Genomic DNA, 25,658 nt, shown 5'->3' on the forward strand with positions numbered 1-25,658 from the left:
CACTACACCCGTCAGCAACTGGACCGCATCGACCGCTCCCCACTTCCATTGCACCTGAAAATCTCCTCACAGATTTCACCTTCTGACTGAGAACGGGTAGATGTCGTGACATCAAGCCAAACAGAACGAGTCCGACCAAAGCTCACAGCCAAGGAAGCCAAGTAGGTCACACGGCTGCAGACTTAAAGACCAAGTGGACCAGTGCTGCATATGAACAAGATCATCATTAACCTCACAGACAAGCAATTCGACGACGCTCAAACTGCTATATTGAGGAAAGGACTCAATTTCGCTCCTACACCAGAAGCCATACATACGGAGAACATCGTATCCGGTATTGAACAAGCTGTCAACCTTCTCCCTTCAGAAGCCAGCGTCAAAATCCACCATGACGTCAGCGGTCCTACCCAAATCAAGTATCATCACAGCCAAGCGAACAGCCCCAAAATCACTCCATTCAGACGCAGATATCACGATTCTACCAGCGAATAAAGGAGACGCGACAGTGTTACTACCCACGCCTGCCTACCGGGAGAAGATCACAAAGCTTGTAAGGAACCAGGCGTACAGATAACTACATAACGATCCCAATGCAACAGTGGAACAAAAAACAAACCGCGTTCTCAAGAAATCCGCTAAGTTGAAGACATCCGCAAACGTGTCTCAGCTCATGGCAGCCAACCTCCCACATTGTATGGCCTGCTAAAAATACACAAAGCGGGGATTCCCCTGAGACCCATCGTCAGTGTTATAGCCAGCACAATTTACCGCCTTGCCAAATACCTCACATCCCTGGTCCAACCTCTAGTCGGGCAATGTGAACATTATGTCCAGAACTCAACTGAATTCGTCCAGGAATTGAAGAAACTCAAGGTCTCCTTGTCGGCTTTGACGTAGTCTCCCTGTTCACCAGACTCCCGGTGAAAAACACCTTGGAGCTTCTGGATAGCCACTTTCCACCGGCCATAGTTGATCTCTTCCGCCACACAATCACTTCCACATATTTACAACGGGAAACATCATGAACAAACCGACGTAGTTCACCACTTTCACCAGGCATCGCGAATTACTACATGCAACATTTTGAACATGAACCCGTGAAGGAGGCACCATACTGTTACTACAGATAGGTGGAGGACACATTCGTCGCTTGGCCACCTGGACGACCGGCATTACATAGTTTTCTAGAATTCCTTAACAACCGCATTCAAAAATTAAGTTTACCATGATTATAGAAGAATATGGCTTCCTCCCATTTCTGGACATCCTAATCTGCGACAAACCATATGGAGCCCTCGGACACAGTGTGTACAGAAAATCCCACGCACACCAACTTCTACCTAAATGCCCATAATTTCCACCACAAGGCACAACGTCTCGCCATTCTTAACACTCTAACCAATAGAGCAGTAAGCATTTCGGACGAGGATAATCAGAAATCACCCATCTTAGAACCACGCTATAACAGAATTGATATCACATCAAAGACATCAACAGGGCACTTGGCAAGGGAGTTATATCCCAGCGGAGACTAACCACGGACAACAGTGTGGGGCTGATTCGTCACGACCCGGACCAGCCGAACATGAGCATGTGGCCACTTCACAGTACAGTGCCTCTGCTTGCAGCAACACAGGAGAAGAACGTCCCACTACAATAGTTTCACCATTCATCGGGCACAACTTCGGGAAATTAGGTAGAATTCTCGCCAGATACAAGGTGAAGACCATCCACAGACCATCACTCAACACCAAGACCCTTCTCACTCAAAGATGACCCGGAACTCTGTATTCCAGGAGGATATAGCATCCCTTGTGAGTGTGGGACTTCATATACAGGACAAACAGGACGTGTCATTTATCACAGACAAAAGAAAGATGAAAACTACATCAGACTCTGCCAACCAGACAAATCAAATCAGGAATAGTATAACATAGCATTACCGAGGGTCATAGGATTTTATTTGAAGACACTAAGATAATAGCCAAATGTGTCGGTCACTGGGACAGAAGAGTAAGGCCCGCTTTAGACGAAAGCATTTCCCTTAGTATTTTTCTTAATATTTACGCCATGAACAAAATGCTACCGTGTAAAGTAAAATATCTTATGGCATTTCAGATGCCATGTCATATTTCATGGCATTTCTCAAGGACAGAACCGGCTCTATTTCGATAGCACTTTTCGTAGCATAACCAATCAGAATCGACCTCTAGATCACGAGTTCAGATGTAATGGCGGCCACGTGAGATGTGAACAATGTATCACTTCAAATTTTTAAAACACTAACTATTCAACCGAGAGGAATAAGGTTTCCTATTAAATGGTTTTAGGTACAAATCAATGGCGCTGCTTAAATACATGCTTATAGCGTTTACTGTAAAGCAGTCAGTTCACGAGGAGATCCCCAAACGAAGGGAGACGGGGCGTGGGTGTAAAGGGAAGGACCGGTCCATTTGCAGATTTTAGGGGTAGCAGAAATCTTCCGCTGCGGTCTAGTGTCATTTTGGAAGAGCGTAGGAGTTGATTTGCGTCAATCACAGAGAGCGTGTGACTGCGGCAACAGGTTGCTGCTTTTTTTTTATTCAGTGTCCATAATACTTTTCAATTGCTTATCCTGTGCATTATGCAGACTGTATTTCAAGGAATTTAAAAAAAAATAATATACGGCAACGACTTTAGGTTACCAGATGACAAACTTTAAAATAGAGGACATTTTAAGATTGCAAAAAGTAAACTTTCGACGAAGATGCAGCACTTCGAACACACGTTTTGTGCTTACTGGTACTTTATTGAGCTTACAGATCACACACCCCTGTAAAACAATTTTACACCGTTTCCGTATAACTAATAATAGGCCTCATTATAGGCAAATGTCTGAATATTCTAATATTTATTCATTATGCCGGTAATATTATACGGTTGTGAAACTTGGTCTCTTATTTTAAAAGAATAACATAAATTGACATTTTGCCACGAAGTTGTTTCTTCCAGGCCTAAAGTCAGGAAACAGTTTTTGTAAGTCGTCACTAAAAACACATTTGCGTTCCGGAATGATTCAGATCGCTGATCAAGAGAACTTCACTTCTCCACTACCATGTAACGACTAAGAGTACAACTGGACTACTGGATTGCATTCTGCTAGTAGTGCCGTGCCTTCGCCTACCTTCTCATGGACTCGCCTGTTTTCGTGATGAAAGGCTGCAACTTTTCTGGTAATGCCGGGGCAGAATTCACCCTGCGCTGTGTAATGCTTCGGGTGCATTACTTCTCGTATCGCGACTGAAAGCAGAGTAGGCGTGTGCTTCCAACTGAGCTGCTGATGGAGTTTGCGGACGTATATTTTCGCGTAATCTTGCACAATAGAATCTAAATAAAGCTAAAACATGAAGTAGATTAAATAATATATTAATAGTGCAAGCAGTGCTTGTATTATTTATATTATATCCTAGTCATTGTCACGATTCACGAGGTGAAAAGGTACATAAAATAACAAGAATGAGAAAATGTTAGAAAATGAAAATCCTTCATGCTTCAACGAAGTGATGGAGGAGAGGTAGAATATTAATTTAATTTTTGCAGGGCTTGGCTACAAATAATGCACATATAGATTAATTAAGGTGAAAATTTAAACTTAAGTATATATACACATTAAAACTTACTTTCGACTTCTATGTCCAAATATATTTGAGCATAAAATCTTTAACTTCCTTGGAAATTACTCTTTATTCTTCACATTAACTGATTAGTATAATAGCTCAAAACAATGTCACACCTCAAATTTGACCAATTGTAGTAATATAAAAAATCAATGAGACTGAAATAGAAACTAAAACAGTTTATACGACTTGCAGATAGGTTAAACTGAAGACTACATGCATATAACTCTGAAAAAATGAATTGCAACTTAAAATAATACTGCAACCACTTCATAAAGAAACTGTCAATAACGCAGATATATTCATTTTATAATCTGACATACCTATGCATGTTTGTCCATCTTGTCCTTGTTTGAATCCTTCTTTGCATATACAACGGTATGATCCCGGCGTATTTTGGCATCTTGAATTGATTGAGCATACCTGTACATTGAAAGGCCAAACATTCAACAAAATCCTTGTAAAATATGATACTCTTTCAAAACATACATTACTATTGTGCTGGATAAAAATAGTCGCATGCGAAATTATATCAGGTTAAAACGTCTTAATTCAATTAAAAAAGTGTAAGCAAATTTTAATGGAGAAACAACGTGAATCATGAGTAAGACTAACTAAATATGATTAATTTGATTTAAAAAAAAACTTAATCAGCGTTCTCGCGCTGGTCTCTTTGGAACGACACTCAAGAAGAGTGCAAACCGAAATGGGCTGCCTTCCTAGGCCAAATTTGTTAAGTCCGCTCCTAACAGTGGCTTAGCGTTATTTTCTGTGCCCTCCTGCCCGCAAGTAAAATATTAGGTGCCCCCTTAGTAAAAACAAATATCGAGAATATCGGGGTCATTGATGATGCCAGAGGGGGACGGAGCTACTCCCCCCTTCCCAGTTGTAAAATAAATTAAGAGAGAGAGAGAGAGATTTCAGGATTCTTTCTTAGAGGAGGGGGATGATTCACGCGGCCAAATATTTTGTTGGTGCTCATTTTTATTTTTTGCTTGATACGATTTTTTAAAAAATAGGTTAGCCTACATGTAATCCACAGACATTTAAAAAAAATACTGTTTGGAGGAATTGTTTAAAGGATAGTGAACACTTTGGACTTTCAACTTTAGCCCCAAAAGCCATCCCTTGGCTGTGCCAGGCCAAGATTCAACGGAAGAGTCGCTCACATTCGCCTTCTAATACTAATAGTAAGTTATATATTGAAACAAAGTTAAAATTTCAGTTTTGGGGCTTGAGCTAGAACTATAAATTGTCGGTGTTAACCCAGCATCACAAGGTGAATTGAATCATACTAGAAGGAAATAATTTGTAGTCCAGTCAAGTAATAGAGTAATGATGGAACTCAATTAAACTAAAATGCGTCACTCAATGAAAGGCGGATCGGAAGGACTTGTCCCAAAAGTTAGCAGTCTCGATTTCATGGACGGTAGCTTTTTCTTGTTCGTTCTTTTTCTGTCTGTAATGATGTTTTAACAATATATGCTAGTGCTAGAAATTGATACTTTGACTATTTCTTCAAACAACTTTAACAGGTTATGGGCACCAGGGCACGTTGTGCGTGAAAGTTTGAAGTTTGTTTCCGTGAGTGCACATGTAAAAATGGCTGCATGCAGTGAATACAAAGTATCCATCGACAAACTTGAAGGTCCTGATGATTTGGCAAAATGGAAGTGGCATATGAACATGGTGTTGCGTGCATATGGACTTGAAACAATTGTGGACTGTTCGCGAAAATTTGTTGAATTACCGGAAGAACCAACGAGCGAACAAAAGGCAGCATTCGCGGAATGGCAAAAAGACGATGCAAAAGCAGCAAGTGTAATTGCCAGTGCTTTAAACAAACCGATCGCGGAACTCGTGCTGACGTGTATTCATGCCAAGGAACTGTGGGATAAATTGTGTGCCAGGTTTGAGCGCAGCAGTTCAGAATATGCTTACAGAGACTTTTTTCCGAATCCAGCGTGATGAAAAAGAAGACATTAGTGCACATGTGGCAAACTTGCAAAAGCTATTTGTGGACTTAAATGATGAACTAAAGAAACACAATGAAAATACGTTATCTGAACGTATGTTGAATGGTCGAATTTTGTCCATTTCAAGGATCTGTGGGACACAATTCCAGCAGAAAATCAAACTTTGAACTTACTTATTCAGAAGTTATGTGCCATTGAACTGCGTGATATCCAAAGTGAAGAAACTACGTCTGAAGCTACAACACTTTATGCACATGGTGAAAGTAAAAGTAAAACCAAAGTGTGTGAATATAAAAATGGCAGTTCCAGGAAATTTGGAAAAAGTAGTGTTGATCGAGCTAAGAAAAAATATCCCTGTAATTAATGTAAGCAGGTAGGTCATTGGGCAGAAGAACGTCCACAGAAAAGAACAGCCAGCAAAGGAAAACTAGCAGTTAGTGGTGATGCATTTTTTCGTGTGTAATGGAGGCATCACTTGGTAAAAACATTAGTGCAGATATTGTGATAGTGGTGCATCAAAACACATTACTCGAAACAAGCAGTACTTTACTTCATTTTCCAAATTTGCAGCTCCTAAAATAATTTTATTAGCAACGCAAAATATAATGATGCAGGCACATGGACCAGGTACAATTTAGATTCAGGTTCGTCGTGACGGTGTTTGGTATGATGCTGAAATGACAAATGTGCTCTATGTACCTGATGCAAGTGCACATTTATTTTCAGTAAAAGCAGCTGCACAGAAAGGGTATAGCCATACAATGAACAATAGGGGCATTACCATTCGTAATTAAAAAACTGGTAATTTAGTTATGAATCGGTTTGTCAGTATGGACTGTATGCTTTAAACATGCATGTTGTAAAGCCTAAGCATGTTGTACGTACAAGTAAATTTGATTACTTCTAGTGATGGTCATGTGATAAAAACTTTCAGGTGTGATGGTGGAAAAGAATTTGATAACAAGAAAATTGCAGAATTGTTTTCCAGTCGTGGTATTGCATACTGTATTACTCCTCCATATACTCCTGAGCAAAATGGTGCTGCTGAACTAGAAAACCGCACTATTGTTGAGGCAGCTCATTCAATGCGAGTGCATTAAATAACGTGAACCGTGTGGTATAGGGGGATCGTGTTTGATTGCGGAATGAAAGGTCGTGGGTTCAAACCTACATCTTTGCAAAATCTTTTTCGGAAAGTAAACGGCTTTGGACGAGAATGCTTATCTACGTTTCTTGGATATTTCCGTTGATATTTATGCGATTTACGTCCAGCATTTCCGGATGCAGAAACGTGGGATGTAAAGTCTGAGGTGGGTAGTCTCAAACTGGACCTACAGTTTAAACAGGAATCCAAACCACTGTGCAATGAGCCTCCACCTGATACACATTGATTACAACATCCTGTTTAAGAACATATATTTATGATATATAAATATTTAATGTGTGTTAACATAATTTATTTATTTATTTTTATTTATTCCTTGTTTTGGATGGCGAAGTTAAGGCACAAGCCTTTTCTTCCACTTAACCATCTCTACATTACATTTTATAAATTTATTTTTATAGCTAACTGTATGTTAAATATATAAAAAACTAAATATTTAAGATACCAAGAAATGAAATCTATTAAAAACTAAGAACATTGAGATACCAAAAAAAGAAAAACACAAGAAAAAATAAAAGAGAAAGACGCAAAAAACATAAAAAATAAAGACAAAAATACATGCACACTAAGAAAAGTAAAAAAATACACGTAAAACATAAACACACACACAACAAACATACTCAAATTACAGAAAAAGTCGGTGGGTGTTGGTCCTACCAGTTTACACGAAGGTTTAATTTTTTTTCCCTGTTTTCAGTTCTGGTAAGTTGACTCCAGAAGATGATTTGTTAATTTTGATTTGAATTGGAGAAGAGAAGAAGAGTTTCTTATGTCGTTGGGGAGGTCGTTCCACGCTCTGGTAGCAGTGACCGTTAAGGAATTTCCATAAAACGTTGTCTTGTGGGAGGGAATGGCCAGCAGAGAGTTGTCTCTCTCATAACTTTTGGCAGCTGAATGAATAGAAAGGTCTTGCCAAAAAGACTACCAATGACTGAAAAATCAAGAAGTTGAGCATAAATATTTGCAGTTTCAAGGACAAAAAAGACAGGACAAGTTTGCGTGTTTGCTAACAGCACGCAGCTGCAAATCCTTCCGTAACTGTGTTCGCTAAGAGCACGTGTTCGATATGAGCACGTTCGCTAACAGCACGGCACCGTCTGCGACATGTGTCAACACTAACGTAAGAAAAAAAGTGAATAAATAAATGCCTTGGATTCTGAAGAAGAAAGAGAATTGGCCTTCAAAGGTTGTGTTCAAAATGGCGCCCACCAGCTTCAATACAAACTTCCAGTCTGCCATGTAATGATTGATGCAGACGTTCCAGCATTTCATCACAAATTTCAGCGCAGGCAGCAGTAATACGTCGTTTCATATCATCTGGTGTAGTCGGTATGTCTTTGTAAACAGTCTCTTTTAGCTTACCCCAGAGAAAAGAATCTTAAGGGGTCAAATCTGGTGCAGGTACAGGTCCCCTTCGTCCAATCCAACGATTTTGAAACAATCGGTGAAGACAAGCTGTAGTACGTCGTGCACTATGCGCTGGACAGCCATCATGCTGATACCACATGTTCCTCCTATTCTGCAGTGGAACATCTTCTAACATCTGTGGAAGTTGGTCTGTTAGGAGGTTGAGATACTTTTGAAAATTTAGTGTTGCTTCTATGAATAAAGGGCCTATGAGCTGATGGTTCACTATTCCACACCACACATTTAAACTCCATGGACGCTGACGTTTCACCTGACGAAGCCAATGGGGATTGTTGACGGACCAATAGTGCATGTTTCGGAGGTTTACTTGGCCATGATTTGTAAATGTTGCTTCATAGTAAACAAGATACATAATAAATCTGGTGTATCTTGTCTTAATGCCCATGTACAAAAGTTAACACGATTCTCGAAATCGTTTCCATGCAGCTCTTGATGGAGAGAGACGTGATACGGATGGAACTTATGACGGTGGAGAAAGCGTAGTACACGTGCCTGACTCATGCCACTTCCTCGTGCGATTGCACGGGAACTAACGTGCGGATGTACAGCAACAGCAGCGAGAACATTAATTTCACCCTCTTCTCCAGTCACTCGTTTGTTTCTGTTACGTTTTCTAGGTGTTACATTTCCAGTTTCACGTAATTGGTTGAAGAGGTTCACAAATAATTGTCGCGATGGGTGACGTCTATTGGGATATATACGATCCTCTTACATTGAAAATGGTAATTAACTGAAGTGTACGTTGAAATGTTTATGTGGCACTACACTGGGGTTTCTGTTAGCCAAGCTAAAAACATCTTCAGGTCGATCCGAAGTGGGTGAGTTTAAGTTACTCTGCAATTTATTTTTCATGAGATTATAGGAAAAGAGAGAAAATATTGAAATCCTCTAAACAAAAATATCAGCAGTACTGATAACTTTCATTTAGTATTCTTTCCTTCACTTCTCTTTCAATAGAAGAAGATAAGTAGAGAGAAATTGCTAGACTATGTAATGATAGAATCACTACATGATCCTTTTCTTTATATTGGCGTTTGTGTATATTCACGGCTGGGGGTCGGTCGGGCTGACCACCCGTCCCCCTAGTCTGGCTGCAGATCTCCACGCCCCCTTGGTGGCTCGCGTGGGAGGGAGGCCAGCAGTCGGTAGGTAAGCCTTGGCCCGACATTGGGCTGTTGCGCTATTGGATTATTATATTATTATTATAGTATGTTCAATATTATTTTTTGTGTAGTGAAAGTAATACTTTTTGAATGCAGTTTCCAATGTAACCTGCTGTAAAGCTGGCCTACGTGACTGTGTAAGCCAGCTTGCAGAAGGTAGTTAGTTTCAAATACTTGTACCTTCAAACCTGTGAGGGTGGAAAATTCCAGTTTACTGGTCTATATAAAGGACCCGACTGAACAACGGGGTTGGCATTCCTTACGAGTTTTTGGGCAATAGGGAAGAGCTTGGAAGGTTCTCTCGGCCCCGGTTGAGTGGCTGGGCTAGCGGTCACGGATCAACCATTTGTTTTCATCGAAATACTTAGACATATTAATTTTACCCCTTTTCCCACTCGAGTTGAATGCAAGGAAAGCTCCGCAAATAACGAATGAAAAGTTCTCATCATGTGCAATTCTCCATTAAATGTTTTCGCCGAGTCGTACTACCTTCGTTTTCTTTGTTACAAACAAGTATTGTTTGCACATTACATGTAGGAGGAGAGTTGCATCTATATTTTACATTGGTCAGCTCCTCTACTTACTTTCAGGAGCGAAAGCATGTAGGGTAGTGTTTACTGTTCAGGACTGTGAATCTGATGGTCGTAGGTTCAAACCCTTCCGGTGGCAGAAAATTTTCGTAAGTTTTAGACCTATCCCATTGTGTTCATTGTCCAAGCCGTGTGAAACTGAATGATTCAGTTTGGAATTAACGATGGGGGGAGGGGAAATATTAAATTACAAAATCTCCATTTCAACGAACCGAGAAGTGGACAAAAATTGGTTAATTCTTATAAATATTAAAATTACATTCATGTTTTTAATGGTATAATCGCAGGTAAAATCAAAGATCTTACATGGAAGATTTTATCTTACTCTGAACTAAGCCAAAAGGCATTTCGAACCGATATCATACATTCTCCAATACATTTCAAAATGTTATTGAATGTTTCATGTCGATAATTTGACCAATGCATCAATTCTTGACGCTGAGACGATATTTTCTGCAACTACCTCTTCTTTTCAGTCCCTTCTGTTCTTCTCTTCTCCTTCTCCTTCTTCTCTCTCCTCCTTCTGCTCTGCTTTTATCTCATATCGCCTTCCCTACTTTTCTCGCATCTTATCTCCATCCTACTCATCTCCACTCCTCGTATCTCCTTTCCTGTCTTAGATTTCCGACTCCACTGCACTCTTCTCCTCTTCTTTTCGTTCTTCTCTTTTTCTCTCCTTCACTCTACTCTCCATTCCCCTCTGCTCGTCTCCTCTTCTCTCATCTCGTTTTCCTTCTCTTTTCTCTCCTTTGCTCCATTTTCCTCATCTCTCCTATAATCTTTTTCCATTCTCCTCACTACATCTCCTATCCTCGTCTATCCTCTCTTTCTTCTCACCTCTTCTTTTCCTCTCCTCCTTTCGCTTTTTCTTTCTCCTCTCCTTTATCACCTTTCGTTTTCTCTCACCTCTTTTCCTTACTGTAGACTCATCAGCGATGAAATACTAGAAAACCTATTTTTTTATTTGAGAAAGAATTTTGTCACTTGCGATATAATAGTGATATTTTTAATAATTTAATACAATAACACTTGTTTTTATTTCTTTCGCGTATGTTATAAATATCTATTGTGCATGTGGCAACGCTGAAATTGAGCCTAACTCTACACGCAACCCACCAACACCTTGTGTAAATTGGGTTGCCTAGTTTAAAATGTCGTTGTCCTAAAACTTTTGAGAGACACTGTACAAGAAAACCTATTTAGTATTTTTTTTTTTGCTTCCAAAATTGTACCACTATATTCGAATGACGCGACCACGTCACAAAATCTTAGTCATCTGCGAAAAGAAGGTAATTACTAGACGCGAGGTCATCGGTAAAGTCATCGACGAATAATATAAACAAGAGGGGTCCTAGAACACTGCCCTGTAGTACTCCAGAAACGACGAGAAGAAAGTTAGATAGAGTTCCTGGAAGGATTACACTTTGTTGGCGATCGCTAAGGTAATCTGTGAGCACGTTAAAAAAGTTACCATGAATCTATTGCATAATTTGTGAATCAAAAGACGATGACTGACAGTATCGAAAGCTTTGGCTAGATCGAAATATATAACGTCCAGTTGTGAATTGTTTGAAATACATTTCATAGCATGTGAGAGAAAAACGGACAGGTTCGTAAGACAGAATCTACCAGAAAGAAAACCATGTTGATTTGAGCTTAGGTACGGAGAAACAAATTTATATAGTCTGCCTTTGATGATGGACAGAGGAGAGAGTAACGAGATTGGCCTATAGGAAGAAACAAGGTTTTTGTTGCCATTTTTGTGAATGGGAGTGATGTTAGCTTGCTTCCAAGCGTGAGGAAAGACGCCCTCCGAGAAACATCTATTCAGAAGAATGCAGAGGGGATAAGAAAGGGATTCCCCAGTTGAAACGTATGATGTAACGATAAAACATTGTCGCATTGTAATCAATTGAATTCGTTGAACATGTGAGACGGTTCTCTCTCTAGCCTAACTGAACATTGAAAATTAAATTCAACAATTAATGTTACTAATAGACTTAAACATTTGTCACTCTGAAATAGCGACAGAGAACACCTTGGCTATTATATCATCATTTCAACAGGATAATATCAACACAATAACAACAATGCGCCTATCAATGCATATATTAAGGATTAAAGCTAAAGGATTCTCATTTCACGATTTCATTTACTACGCTAGTTTCAAACCTGTCCACATTCGAATGCAAGAAAACACAAGTACAAAACACCTCAGTAGCTATTTGTCATGGTCCTCTTTCCGCCCGTCCTTAAATTGAATTAAAGTGGAAAAAAGGCACAAATACTCCGGTTCTTGAATAAGACGCAACACCGGCCTTCAGAGAGAGAAGAAAAAAATGAATAAATCAACGCATGCACATTCTTCATGTCCATACGTGTGTTCAAAACTTGGTAACAATGTGACAAGAAACGGCCGAAAACGTTTATCTAATTCTTCAAAGAAATTTGTTCCACCTTTTTTTAGGTCGCCCAATAGGAGTGAATGAGATAGTTTATTCATACATAGTGGAAAATATATTATTTCCAGTAAAATATTGACCTTTTTAAGATGTTAAAATGGTTATTACAAGCTTGGTGATTGGATATTATAATCACCGAGCGATTTTCAGTAGGAGGGGATTTTGTTTATTGTACAGTATTGTCATTTAGTTTCAATAAGTGCCGGGGGATATCAAAAAGGTTGTGATTTAAAATGTTTTTTTCAACAATTTGTGTTGCTTGCATCTTAAAAATACGTTAGGTAAGTTTTTCCGTTTATTCGTAATTGCGGTTTGTTTCGATTATGATAGTTCAAGGTTTCCGGGTGTTTTTTTGATTGGTTAAAATAATGATGATTTTATTAATTATGGAAAATTATATCAGATGAGGTGTAATGCTTATTTCTCACTATAGCTGGATTATTTTATTTAAGTTTGTGAATCTTTGTTTAAATAAAGATTTAAAATATTAGTAATATAGAATTATTAAAATTATATATATGCATATTTTTTAATTGAAATTAGATTGGAAAGGAATTGGGGACATGTGTTTGAAGTATAGATGATATCGAATGAGCAAAGCAAGATTGTAAAGAGTGAATATTGTGGGTGTGGGATATTGTGAAAGGAAACTAATGTTGTTGTATAGTATTATGGCGCTTGCCGTAGTGTGTTGGAAAATGGGGAGAGAAAAAAATCGTTTTGTTTATTGTGCTTTTTGTGTTGGGAAAGTGAAATTAATGTTATTCATTTTTAAATAATTGAAAATAAAGCATTGCTTCAATTTAGAAGTGAAATTGTTTTTGTTTTTTTGCCTCTTCCATTTTAGTTAATATGCCTTGTGTTATTAGGTTTTCTTTTAAGGTAAAGAGGTATATGGTTTAAAATTCCTATAGAGTTTCTCGTTCAGTATTTGAAAGATACATTTTCAATAGCGCCAAGCATATTTTTCCAAAGATTTTGTAAGGCTATAAGATTTTAATATGAATTTCATTGACCGATTTTATTCAAAATAAATATCAGGTATTTATCAAACGTTCATCTTCCATTATAATTTAAATTTTTCATTGCCATGTTCTAAAATTCAATTACATTATTTTCAGTTTGTGAATTCTTGTTTAAACAGACATTGAAATTCATTCGCAACATAGAACTATTAAAATTAAATATGCATATTTCTTAATTGAAACCAGAACGGGAAGGCATAGGGGACATGCGGTTGAAGTAAAGATGATATCGAACAAGTAAAGCAAGATTGTAAAAAGTAAACATCGTGTTTTTGGATATTAATAATATGTAATATCAGTTTGCAAAGACAAAAAAAATAAAATAAAAATTCTCTTGCTCGCCAAGAGTCATATTATATCTGTATTTATTAATTTTATTTCACATACACATTGATATTTCATCAATAAATAGGCCTTCTTAAGATAAATTCCGATTTCCATCATATAAAATACAGTTAAAATGTATTGAACAAGTGTTCCTAATTTTTTTTAGAATTGAATAAAATGGTTTCTGGTAATAATATGTTTAAATTTTGTGTTTTTTTTTGTTTAACAATTGATTAAATCAAGTACCGAATATTACCGATAAACAATTCACGAAAACGTTAGATTGAAATGTTAACATTAAATGTTTTTGCATAGCCGCTCTAGTTTTCACACTGCTTGCAACATGGTTTCTGCTTGCTTTTCAATAAAATCTAAATTACACGCAGTTCAATTTACAGTGTTATTGTTATATGGGAAACCTTCCGGAGGTTTATTTTCCTGGAGCTTTGAGATTCACCAAACCACGTGGTACTGACCATCATTAGCCTATTCATCCTCATCGTTGCGATGTAAAGAGGAGAAGAATTTTCACGATATGCTAAGATGAGTTTCCGTGTTGTGAATGGAAAAACTAGAAAAATCGTTGTCACGGCTTTTGATGTTATCTGTAAAATGACGAGCGTGGGAACCGTGTCGGAAATAAATTCGTAGAGGGTGGGGGCTTGCAGCATAAAGATTCGAGGATGTAAAATCCTAATAACTCGGTAAATTGATATATGAATTGACCATTCCTCAATTAATTCTCTTGCTTTCTTAAAAACTCGGAGGTTTAGCAATGGAGGCCTCCTCTCTGTCACCCTATCCCTGAACAAAACTAATTAAATCTTTTCCATCTCAATGTATCTAATTCTCTGCAAATCACACGGCCGGAATCTTGCGCACTGGTTATTCTTTCCGCTAGCTTTTGACCGTGTTGGAAACAACGTAAAGACCGGAACGGCCATGCAAGGACATTTCAGAAGAAGAAAGATGTCAAATGAAAAATTGATTTTTTGTGATAATGTTAACATTTCAGTCTAACGTTTCGAGAATTGCCTTTCGATAATGTTCGTTACTTGAGTTAATCAATCGTTAGACATAACACAAGAGATGATTTGTAAAAAAAAAAAAACACAAAATTTAAACATATTATTACCAGGAATCATTTCATGCAATTCTAAAATTATATTTTAGCTGTACTTGCATGGTTCACCCAGTGACTTTTCTTACTGTCTGTGTAACAATTAACGAATCATATACTCTTGACGTGATGTGGCACGGAAGTAGATAGTTTTAACTTCAGGAAATTGCGTTGGGTTGTGGCAGAGAGTAAAAACTACTATCCCTGCACAAATTTTTGCATCCTTGAAATTAATGAATTGATACATTCATTCTGGACATGTAGATTTTATAGTGACGTGCACTTTCAGCAGGTATCGAAGATTCTACATTACAAGAATACATTAGAATCATGTACATTCATGTCGTTGAATAGCAAAGAAGAAAAGCACGGTTTGTATATCCGTCGGCGATCACGCAATCCATTGTATTCTACGTATAAATATGCTATTCGATCGACAACTGCAAATTAACATTTCTCATAAATCTAAAATTTTTGAACTCCACATTATTTGTACTCCAACCGAGGATTGTAAGGGGGGGGATAATGCAGATGGATAATCATTTTATCTCCTTATCTTCGAACCCCGGCAAAGGTGGAGGTTAGTTTCTATCGCGAAAAGGAACTCAAAATGTAAAATCTTCATTATCACGAGTTAGAAAATAGGTATAAGGGTAGTGGGGAAATGTCAAATAGGTTTAGAAGTACCATAACGATGAGTGATAGATGACACCTAAAAGTATCAACATAGAGAATTGGTGACAACAAATAAGTGCATTCTCTCCATATCATTTATTGCACCATTTAGAAAAGTCGCAAGATTTTGCACAAATTGTCAAAAATTAAAAAAAAATAATAAGTAGAAATTATTCACATTATTTTTTAGCACCATTAAAACAAAATGTCATTCGCACCAATACTGATTGTGAATATATATAAAATTTTATTTTTATTTTTTCAGGTGCCGAAATGAACTTTTTATTCCCCTCCTATCACACTAGGAAAATAAACTTGCAACTTTAGTTATTTCACATTCCATTCATCCATGTTAATTAGTCAAGATTCATTAAGAATATGCTCTTTCTGATTAGGTTCTATTTTTTCTCGGGGACAACAAGTAAAATCCGATCAAGTCAAAATTCAATGTGGTCGAAAAAACTAGGAAAATCTCATGAAATACCTTCAAATGACACTTTACACTTGAAATAATTGTTCGAATGTAGCTTTAAAACAAGTTATTGCACAATGGTAACAAGGAAGGTGAAATTTGCAGGTATGTTATTTATATAGAATTTCTCGAGGACAACAAGTAAAATCCGATAAAGTCAAAATTCAATGTGGTCGAAAAAACTAGGAAAAATACACTTGAAATAATTTGTCGAAAACAAGTTAAAGGACTATGGTCGCAAATACGATAGAATTTTCAGGTATGTTATTTATATAGAATCTCTCGGGGACAACAAGTAAAATCCGATCATGTAAAAAATTCAATGTGTTTATATTTTTTTTAAAAAAAATATATGCAAATTAGGCCTTAGAAATTTCAACCAACCATTCTTTAGATTAGAGAAACCTGTATTTATTGTCATTTTTCCGAACTTTTAATTGCCACCTCTATTGTTATTTTTCGCTCAATTTTCAAATTGGCCATTACCAAATTTACCACAAGGAGATGGCGATTCCTAAATGACAATAGTTAAATACATATTTTAGTGAAATACGCCGGCATAAGCTAAGTTTGTGTTGCTAGAAGGCCTTCGTCGTTGCAAGTCACCTAACCCTTTCACTAAGAAAATGGAAAAACATGTTGACGCACTGAAAAAAGTTGACAGAAAATATTCCAACATACAAGAGTTTCAACGTTTTGCTCATAGATGACTCTGTCGTAGCCTATCAAAACTCCGAACCTTCTGAATTTTTTTTTCGAAATACTAAAAAAATGACGTAGTGAAAGAAAGTTGGCAGAAAAATTCCACGTTAGATATGAGTCACCACATTACGTAATAACTTGTTGAAAAAAAGACCACGTTTGATATGAGTTACCACATTACGTAATAATGACTTGTTGTGCAATAGGTTTCCCTTATAAGTAATACAACGAAGAGCGTTAGATATGAGTCACCACATTACGTAATAATAACTTGTTTCAATATTTATCCAACTCTATCGTCGCCTATCAAAATTCGAAAATCATAAAAAACGCGCCTTTGAACAATTTAGAAAAGACATGCATACGTAGGTTAGTTTAGTCCGTAAAAAATGTTCTCGAGACAGATTACAACGCTAACTCGTGAACGATCGTAGGAAAAAAAATTGTTTAAGTTATATCACATAAGATCGTAAGAAAAAAAGGACGTAACCAAAAACAACCTTTGTAGGTTAACTTAGCCCGTCAATGGTCGTAAAAAAGTGAATAGGTTAAGTTATATCACGTAAGCTCGTAGCATACCTACAAAGGATGAGGTAGGAAAAACCGAGTTGCGGTGAAAATTGCACTGGAAAGTCGTCGGACGCCATAAAATCCACAAAAAAATCGTCATAATATGATACAACTGAGGCTAAATCCATAGAAATAGGGGATACCTACTAAGTAGGCGTAGAAGGAATCAATGTACACTACTAATAAGATAAAAATTCAGCAAAACTATTTTTTTTCTTTTTATGCCTGATAGGTATACCTATATCGTGTGTAGGGTATGCAACCTATGACAGTTCATTTTTTTCGTTTTTACGTCATGGTGCCCTTCGCTCGGGAAATTTTCTTTGTTTTTTGGTGCCATTCAACACATGCCAATTTTCGTCGATACCAGCTCACGCAGAACGCACACCCACCCCACTCCCGTCAACATCTTCGTTCGCGTCCTTTGGTGAATCCCTTGCGCGGACATTGCACAACCCTGCCGCGTGATTTTTTGACAAGAGCGTACCCAATTTCTTAGTGGAGCGCTCAACACCGACGACTTCGCTCCACCCGTTTTGCCATTATTCACTTCGGAAAATCATTTTCCCACGTTTTCAAACGTCAATAACTCGGCAACAAAGCTGTTTCCGGAATTTCGTTAAATGAAGTTTCCACCTTATTTTTACTCGTACAATCACCTCCCAAGCGTTGTAAACGAACTTACGAAACACCTTGTATAAACTTGTAGGGCAAAGTACGTATTGTGCAATATAACGTGATCTTCTTTTAACCAATCTAAAAACACTACGCTAAAAGTTAACATGAGTCATCTTTCCTTGATACGAGCAGCTGTGCAACTAGCTGCAAAGTGTTGTGCAATAACTTTCTTTTGTAAGTAATAAAATACTATGTTTAAAGTAAACATGAGTCATCTTTCCTTCTTACGTGGCCATACCTGATCACGTGGTCCTTGACGTCAGGCGTGACGTCACGCGCGGACAGATCGCTCTACGCTCCGGTTTCGCAGCCGAATCAAAGCAGTAATTATGAACAAAAAAGAGCCGTAATTATGCCCAGAAGCTAATTGGGAGTGAGTACACAGACTTACTTAGGATCCGACATAACGTATGGCCTTACAGTTGGATTACACAGCCATTTACGCACACATTTTATCGGTAGTTTATAAGTCGTCACATTCCTCTGTGAAACATTAGTTTCATGTAAAATTGCGGTTAATACACCTAGTAATGCATTTTGTTAGGGCAGAAAGAAAAATATATATGTTGAATGCGTAAAATAATTTTGTTAAATAAAGAGAGGCAGAAAGCCAAAATTATGGATAAGTTGAATATGAGTCATTCCATGCGAAATCAACACAGCCTTTGACCTGACCATCTCCGATTTTCATGAAATTTGGGGAGTTGAAACTATGCATAGAACTTAGTAAGTATAAATTTTTTTAGTTTCGTGCGTCTTGTAATTGTTAAATTATTCAAGGTCAAAGTTAGCATAAATTGCCCTTTTTGAGTCCGCTTAGCTATACTAAATCTGCTGTAACTCCGCCTCTATTTTGCCTAGGAAGCTCAAATAAAGCTTATTGTACAGTGAATTGAACAAGTTTTCCAGTGATATATAACAAGCTTACCTTTGGATAAAAATATAATTTTGTCACGTGACCTTGACTTTTGACCTTGAATATTTCAAAACATGTCATGACCAAAAATCGTGAAAAAAGTATATTTGGTCCCTCATGCCATACTCTAAAACATACCAAAAAATCATTCTGGGACTGCAATGGGATCAGAAGATACATAATAATATGTGTAACTATGTGACTGATAAAAGCCCCATTACATGAACTATAAAGAGTCAAATATTCCTTAACACCCCCTACAAAATGTGAAGGAGTTATCCTGGGTATAATTGGTCATGAAAGAAATAGGTTAGACACAGGGAGATCCCTAGCCGTGTGTGTCAAGCGCAGGTCCGGCATATTGTTGACCGCCATATTGAATTCAACGCAAAAATTTCAAAGGAAAGGGGGTGATGTGAGATATCAAATGAGGCTAGAATTTCACGAGAAATGAAGTGACGAAGGATTTTCCAACGTATCTTACGCCAGCAAAAAGTTATACACATATCTTTCACTTACGATATATGCACATTATAATGTGGTCAATGTTCCTGTGAGCACACTCGTTGACGTCTCTCACACTCGCATAGAACATTTGGTAATGTATCATGTGTAACAACATCGCAACCAGCAACTATGCCTTCTCTAAGATGGTCAATATCAGGGACTTTTAGTGCATGCACCATTCTCTTCAAATGTTTCTGAAGGTAAAAGTCCTCCTAAGATGTTAGATCTGGGGAATGTGCAGGCCTTTTAATAGATCCCAGTGTGCCCATCAATCTACCTAGAAAATTACCATGAAGAAATTGCGAAAATGTCCACATAGTGTGGTCACACTCTGTCCTGTTTCAAAACTCTCGAAAAGTGCCATATCCCGTAAGCAAGGGTGAAAAAACCTGTTCACTTAACAAATCCAAGTAGCCCTCACCATTTAAGGTTCCGTTGTTGAATATGGACCAACCATTTCCGTTCGCCATACATTATACCACATAATTAGCTTACCAGCAACAACCATTCGACTGAGCAAATCACAGGTATTGCATATTATTTTTATTAACTTCACCGTGAACATAAAAATTTGCCTCGTCACTGAAGAATTTTTCATTCCGAACGAAGTGTCACGTAATTGTTTGAGATACTTTTCCCAATATTCTTCACTATTCAACTATTTGGTGAATGTAGCTGATTAAAATCATATGCAATGGTGCGTATACATCTTTCTCTCCTAAGATGTCAGCGTGATCTCGATGAGTTCCTAACACGTTAGGAGCATTCCAATGCTTTGTTTTTAAAACCTCGAAAAGGAGAAAATGGTTACAAGCATGCAGTAATAAATTTTTGCTGGTTAAATATATGTTGGATAAACCTTCGTCACTTCATTTCTCGTGAAATTCTAGCCTGATTTGATATATCACATCACCCACTTTCCTTTGAAATTTTTGCGTTGAATTCAATATGGCGGTCAACAATATGCCGGATCTGCGCTTGACACACACGGCTAGGGATCTCCCTGTGCCAAACCTATTTCTTTCATGACCAATTATACCCAGGATAACTCCTTCACATTTTGTAGGGGGTGTTAAGGGACATTTGACTCTTTATAGTTCATGTAATGGGGCTTTTATCAGTCACATAGTTACACATATTATTTTGTATCTTCTGATCCCATTGCAGTCCCAGAATGATTTTTTGGTATGTTTTAGAGTATGGTAGGAGGGACCAAATATACTTCTTTCACGATTTTTGGTGATGACATGTTTTCAGATATTCAAGGTCAAAAGTCAAGGTCACGTGACAAAATTATATTTTTATCCAAAGGTGCGCTTGTTATATATCACTGGAAAGCTTGTTCAATTCACTGTACAATAAGCTTTATTTGAGCTTCCTAGGCAGAATAGGGGCGGAGTTACAGCAGATTTAGTATAGCTAAGCGGGCTCAAAAAGGGCAATTTCTGCAAACTTTGACCTTGTATAATTTAGCAATTACAAGACGCGCGAGACTAAAAATTTTCATAGTTACTAAGTTCTATGCATAGTTTCAACTCCCCAAATTTCATGAAAATCGGAGATGGTCAGGTTAAAAATTACACATATCTGTGTTGATTTGGCATGGAATGACTCATATGTAAAAGAAAACAATCTCGTCTATTGCTCTCTTTTAGGAGTGAGAGAGGAGTTGTTTTCACTTAACTTCTTCAAATTTGGTAACTTTGCTTCGACTATTGGTATTTATTTCTTAATTAATTTTCCTTATTCAGATTACAATTCTGAGTCTTATTAATCTTTGAACTACACAGGGAGGAATGTGAGGAAGTTCCGTGTGTATTATGTAACACACACTTTAAAAAACTTTTCACTGAACGAAAACTTGAGACATAGAACTGAAGAAAGTCGAGGGTCACTTTATATACTTATACGTATATATAATCAGTTGAATGTCGAACAGGGGTGCCCACAGGCGGGTATGTGAAAGCTGGTTGAGTCCACTTAACTTTGGAGGGGGGGGGGGATTGTGATGAAAATTTGACTGAATAAATAATAGAACAATGGAGGACGGAAGTAGAACTACGTTGTCATTTAAGCATCACTCGTATATAAATAGCAAGTTGTGTATTTTGAAGTGTATGGTAGCCTGATGTTGTGTAATGAGACTACTGGTATTGCAATCCACTATCAAGTCTCGTTAGATGCGATGTGTTCAGTTATATATTGTCGCCTGCTGTTTTTATTTTTTCATCGGAGATCACGACACGTCGCAACACCTCACTGAAGGCATTGTGAACTGCAACACCTCACAACCAACCAGGATGCGAAATCATTGAAAACTGGGGAGGGGGAGAAAGTTCGTAACCTACAACCCCCCTCCCCACAAACATATGTGTGAATTATACGATGTACATATTTGTAATGTTATTAAAAGTAAAAATAAATTACTCAATTAAAATAATTATTGTGATTATTAATTAGAAATTAATTTGTTACTTTCATACATATCAGATAGTGTAAAGCAGCTAACTAATTCCTTTACTAACCGGTTAAAGATGTTAATAAATTATGGCAGTTGAAGTGGTTTTATTATGTGTAAGTTTTTGTTTAGTTTGTGCACTATGTTAATATAAATCAATTAGATTTCATAGTTATTATTGTTTTGCATTCTTGTTTTACTTTTACTGTGCGTATTGATGTAGATTTGTTAATGATCTCTTGAGACAGAAAGCATTCAACACTCACAACTACACTAATTTGTGTGTGTTTTCAATATTATTCTTAGTAAAGTATATTTGAAATTAAAAGTAATTGCTTATCTTTTCATTGTTATAACAAAAACTCTTTCCCCCGGGAAATTTTTGGTGTTTTTTTTTTTGTGGCCAAGATTGTTGGTGGGGGAGGGAAATCCCCTTCGTCCCCTCCATGATTTCGTACCCTGAACCCAACAATCCAGAAATACAAGAAAAAAGGAGCGAAAAGAACAAAAAAAATCAGCCTTTCCACGTTTCTTTCCGTATGGGGTAAAGACTCAGCTGGGTTTTGTCCGCCCAATGACGTCACATCCGCGGCAGTCGCGAAAAGAGGCGTGTCTGACCCCAGCCTTTCCTTCTAGTAGTCTTGCGTTTGATATGAGTCACCACATTACGTAATAATGACTTGTTGTGCAATAGGTTTCCCTTATAAGTAATACAACGAAGAGCGTTAGATATGAGTCACCACATTACGTAATAATAACTTGTTTCAATATTTATCCAACTCTATCGTCGCCTATCAAAATTCGAAAATCATAAAAATCGCGACCTTTGAACAATTTAGAAAAGACATGCATACGTAGGTTAGTTTAGTCCGTAAAAAATGTTCTCGAGACAGATTACAACGCTAACTCGTGAACGATCGTAGGAAAAAAAATTGTTTAAGTTATATCACATAAGATCGTAAGAAAAAAAGGACGTAACCAAAAACAACCTTTGTAGGTTAACTTAGCCCGTCAATGGTCGTAAAAAAGTGAATAGGTTAAGTTATATCACGTAAGCTCGTAGCATACCTACAAAGGATGAGGTAGGAAAAACCGAGTTGCGGTGAAAATTGTACTGGAACGTCGTCGGACGCCATAAAATCCACAAAAAAATCGTCATAATATGATACAACTGAGGCTAAATCCATAGAAATAGGGGATACCTACTAAGTAGGCGTAGAAGGAATCAATGTACACTACTAATAAGATAAAAATTCAGCAAAACTATTTTTTTTCATTTTATGCCTGATAGGTATACCTATATCGTGTGTAGGGTATGCAACCTATGACAGTTCATTTTTTTCGTTTTTACGTCATGGTGCCCTTCGCTCGGGAAATTTTCTTTGTTTTTTGGTGCCATTCAACACATGCCAATTTTCGTCGATACCAGCTCACGCAGAACGCACACCCACCCCACTCCCGTCAACATCTTCGTTCGCGTCCTTTGGTGAATCCCTTGCGCCGACATTGCACAACCCTGCCGCGTGATTTTTTGACAAGAGCGTACCCAATTTCTTAGTGGAGCGCTCAACACCGACGACTTCGCTCCACCCGTTTTGCCATTATTCACTTCGGAAAATCATTTTCCCACGTTTTCAAACGTCAATAACTCGGCAACAAAGCTGTTTCCGGAATTTCGTTAAATGAAGTTTCCACCTTATTTTTACTCGTACAATCACCTCCCAAGCGTTGTAAACGAACTTACGAAACACCTTGTATAAACTTGTAGGGCAAAGTACGTATTGTGCAATATAACGTGATCTTCTTTTAACCAATCTAAAAACACTACGCTAAAAGTTAACATGAGTCATCTTTCCTTGATACGAGCAGCTGTGCAACTAGCTGCAAAGTGTTGTGCAATAACTTTCTTTTGTAAGTAATAAAAGACTATGTTTAAAGTAAACATGAGTCATCTTTCCTTCTTACGTGTCGTTGTGCAACTAGTTGCAAAGTGTTGTGCAAAATACCCAACGTGACGGTACATAACAGCACCATCAAGGTCGGTATCGAAAGAATCAGCATCACCCCCAGCCAGTACAACCTGTCTACCTTACAGTCCCCGTTGCCGAAAGGCGTGCTGCTCTCGCAGAACTCCGTGACCCACAGGGTGGAACTGGTGTCTGCCACGGAAAATGTGGACCTGGGTACTGTCGGAGAGCTTCTGGGATTCGAGAACGACACCAAGCTCGAACCTGGCATCAAGCGCATCGGCGCCAACATTCCTAAATTTCTAGCCATCGAGACTCTGAACGTGTACTGCAACGTGTCGGAGGGCATTATCATCAAGTCCTCGGACGGCATCCCGAGCAGCCACAAGCAGACGGGTATCATCGCCACGTTCAAACCGAACTCGGAGTTCATGGAGCCAATCATCTACACGCATTCGTCTCCGATATACTTTCCCGTGTGCCGCAACCGCATCGACCATATCGAATTGGCGGTGACAAACGAGAAGGGTGAGGTGGTGGATTTTGTAGGAGCTACGACCACTGCCTTCATGGAGATCAACGTGTAATAAATAAGCATCATGGAGCAAATCGAAAGTTACGAGTTGCAGTCCTTCCCTCCCAACCGTCGCACGTTCGTGAATCTCAACGAACCAAACCGAGAGATCGAGTTCGATGTGGACGTCGGGGACAGCTTCGTGCATCCGCACAGAGCCGACCTCTACGTCAAATTCGACGTGGTCAAGAGAGACAGCGGTTAAGCATTCCCTCCCAACGCGAACCAGAGGCTCTTGGACAACTTCGTGCCGTACCTGTTCTCAGAGGTGGAAGTCAGGAAGCACGGCACCGTTATCGATCGAGTCGAGTACCCCGGTATCACCTCGACAGCCGTGGGAACATTGAAACTATCCAAGGGGGACGCCGTATACTACCAGGCGGGGGATTCGAAGCGGGCGCGAAGATTAAAACCCGAAGCCACTCGATGCTGTTTCCCATGCGCCTCCTACCCGGTTTCTTCTCCGACTACGCGGAGATTATGTGGAAGGGCTGTTTGCGCGTCACCTTTCGCAGAGCCGCCAACGACAACGACGCGCAGATGAGATACAGCACCTTGGGTGCGGACGGGACCACCCCGTTTCCCAACACGCTACCCGACGCTCTCAAGTGCCTCACAAGGTCCATGGAGCTGCGAATGCCCGTGGTGGAATACGAGTCTAACTACACCCTCAAGTACAAAGCCGACATCCTGAAGAATTCCCAATTGCCCATCCAGTTTTACGGTTACCAGTGCGTGCAGAAACCTGGTTCCGGCAATCGTTTCGAATTCGACGTGACCACGTACTTCAACAGAATCCAGTACGACATGCCCGAGTTCGCGGCCGTACTCTTCCAGACGGGGAGGGACAACAATCAAGAGAAATATTCCAGCCAGTTCTACAACTTTAAGATCAGGAACGCCTACCTCAAAAACTACAACCTTAACATTGAAGACGACGACTACCTGGAACTGTACGAGGCGTATACGGCGTACAGGAGAGTGACAGCTGGCAACGTGGACGTGTACCCCCCCCCCCCCCAACGAGTTCATAGTCCGCAAGCCCATGTTCGAAGAGGAAGCAAGTGGTTGTCAACGATTGCACCAACATCAAGATTGTGTGCGAGTTCCACGATGCCTTGCCCGCCGACACCCTGTGCAGCGTCATCCTTATTGCGGAGAAAACCTTCGTGTACGATGTGAAGAACGAGAAAGTGACCGAACAATTATAATAGATGAGTCATTTAA

At 38.6% G+C, this 25,658-nt stretch overlaps 1 protein-coding gene across 4 annotated transcripts in view; it reads right to left on the reverse strand.

The window, feature by feature from the left end:
* Positions 1-25,658, reverse strand: part of LOC145984114 (uncharacterized) — a 677,559-nt gene that overhangs the window by 190,021 nt on the left and 461,880 nt on the right. For all 4 annotated transcript variants that reach the window (XM_083117547.1, XM_083117546.1, XM_083117548.1 and 1 more), the window contains one exon: positions 3,980-4,079. In XM_083117547.1, coding sequence (XP_082973673.1) covers positions 3,980-4,079 — 100 coding nt within the window. The remainder of the gene's footprint in view (positions 1-3,979; positions 4,080-25,658) is intronic.

Source organism: Lepisma saccharinum, chromosome 2 (assembly GCF_977018435.1).
Source record: "Lepisma saccharinum chromosome 2, izLepSacc3.1, whole genome shotgun sequence".
NCBI lineage: Eukaryota > Metazoa > Arthropoda > Insecta > Zygentoma > Lepismatidae > Lepisma > Lepisma saccharinum.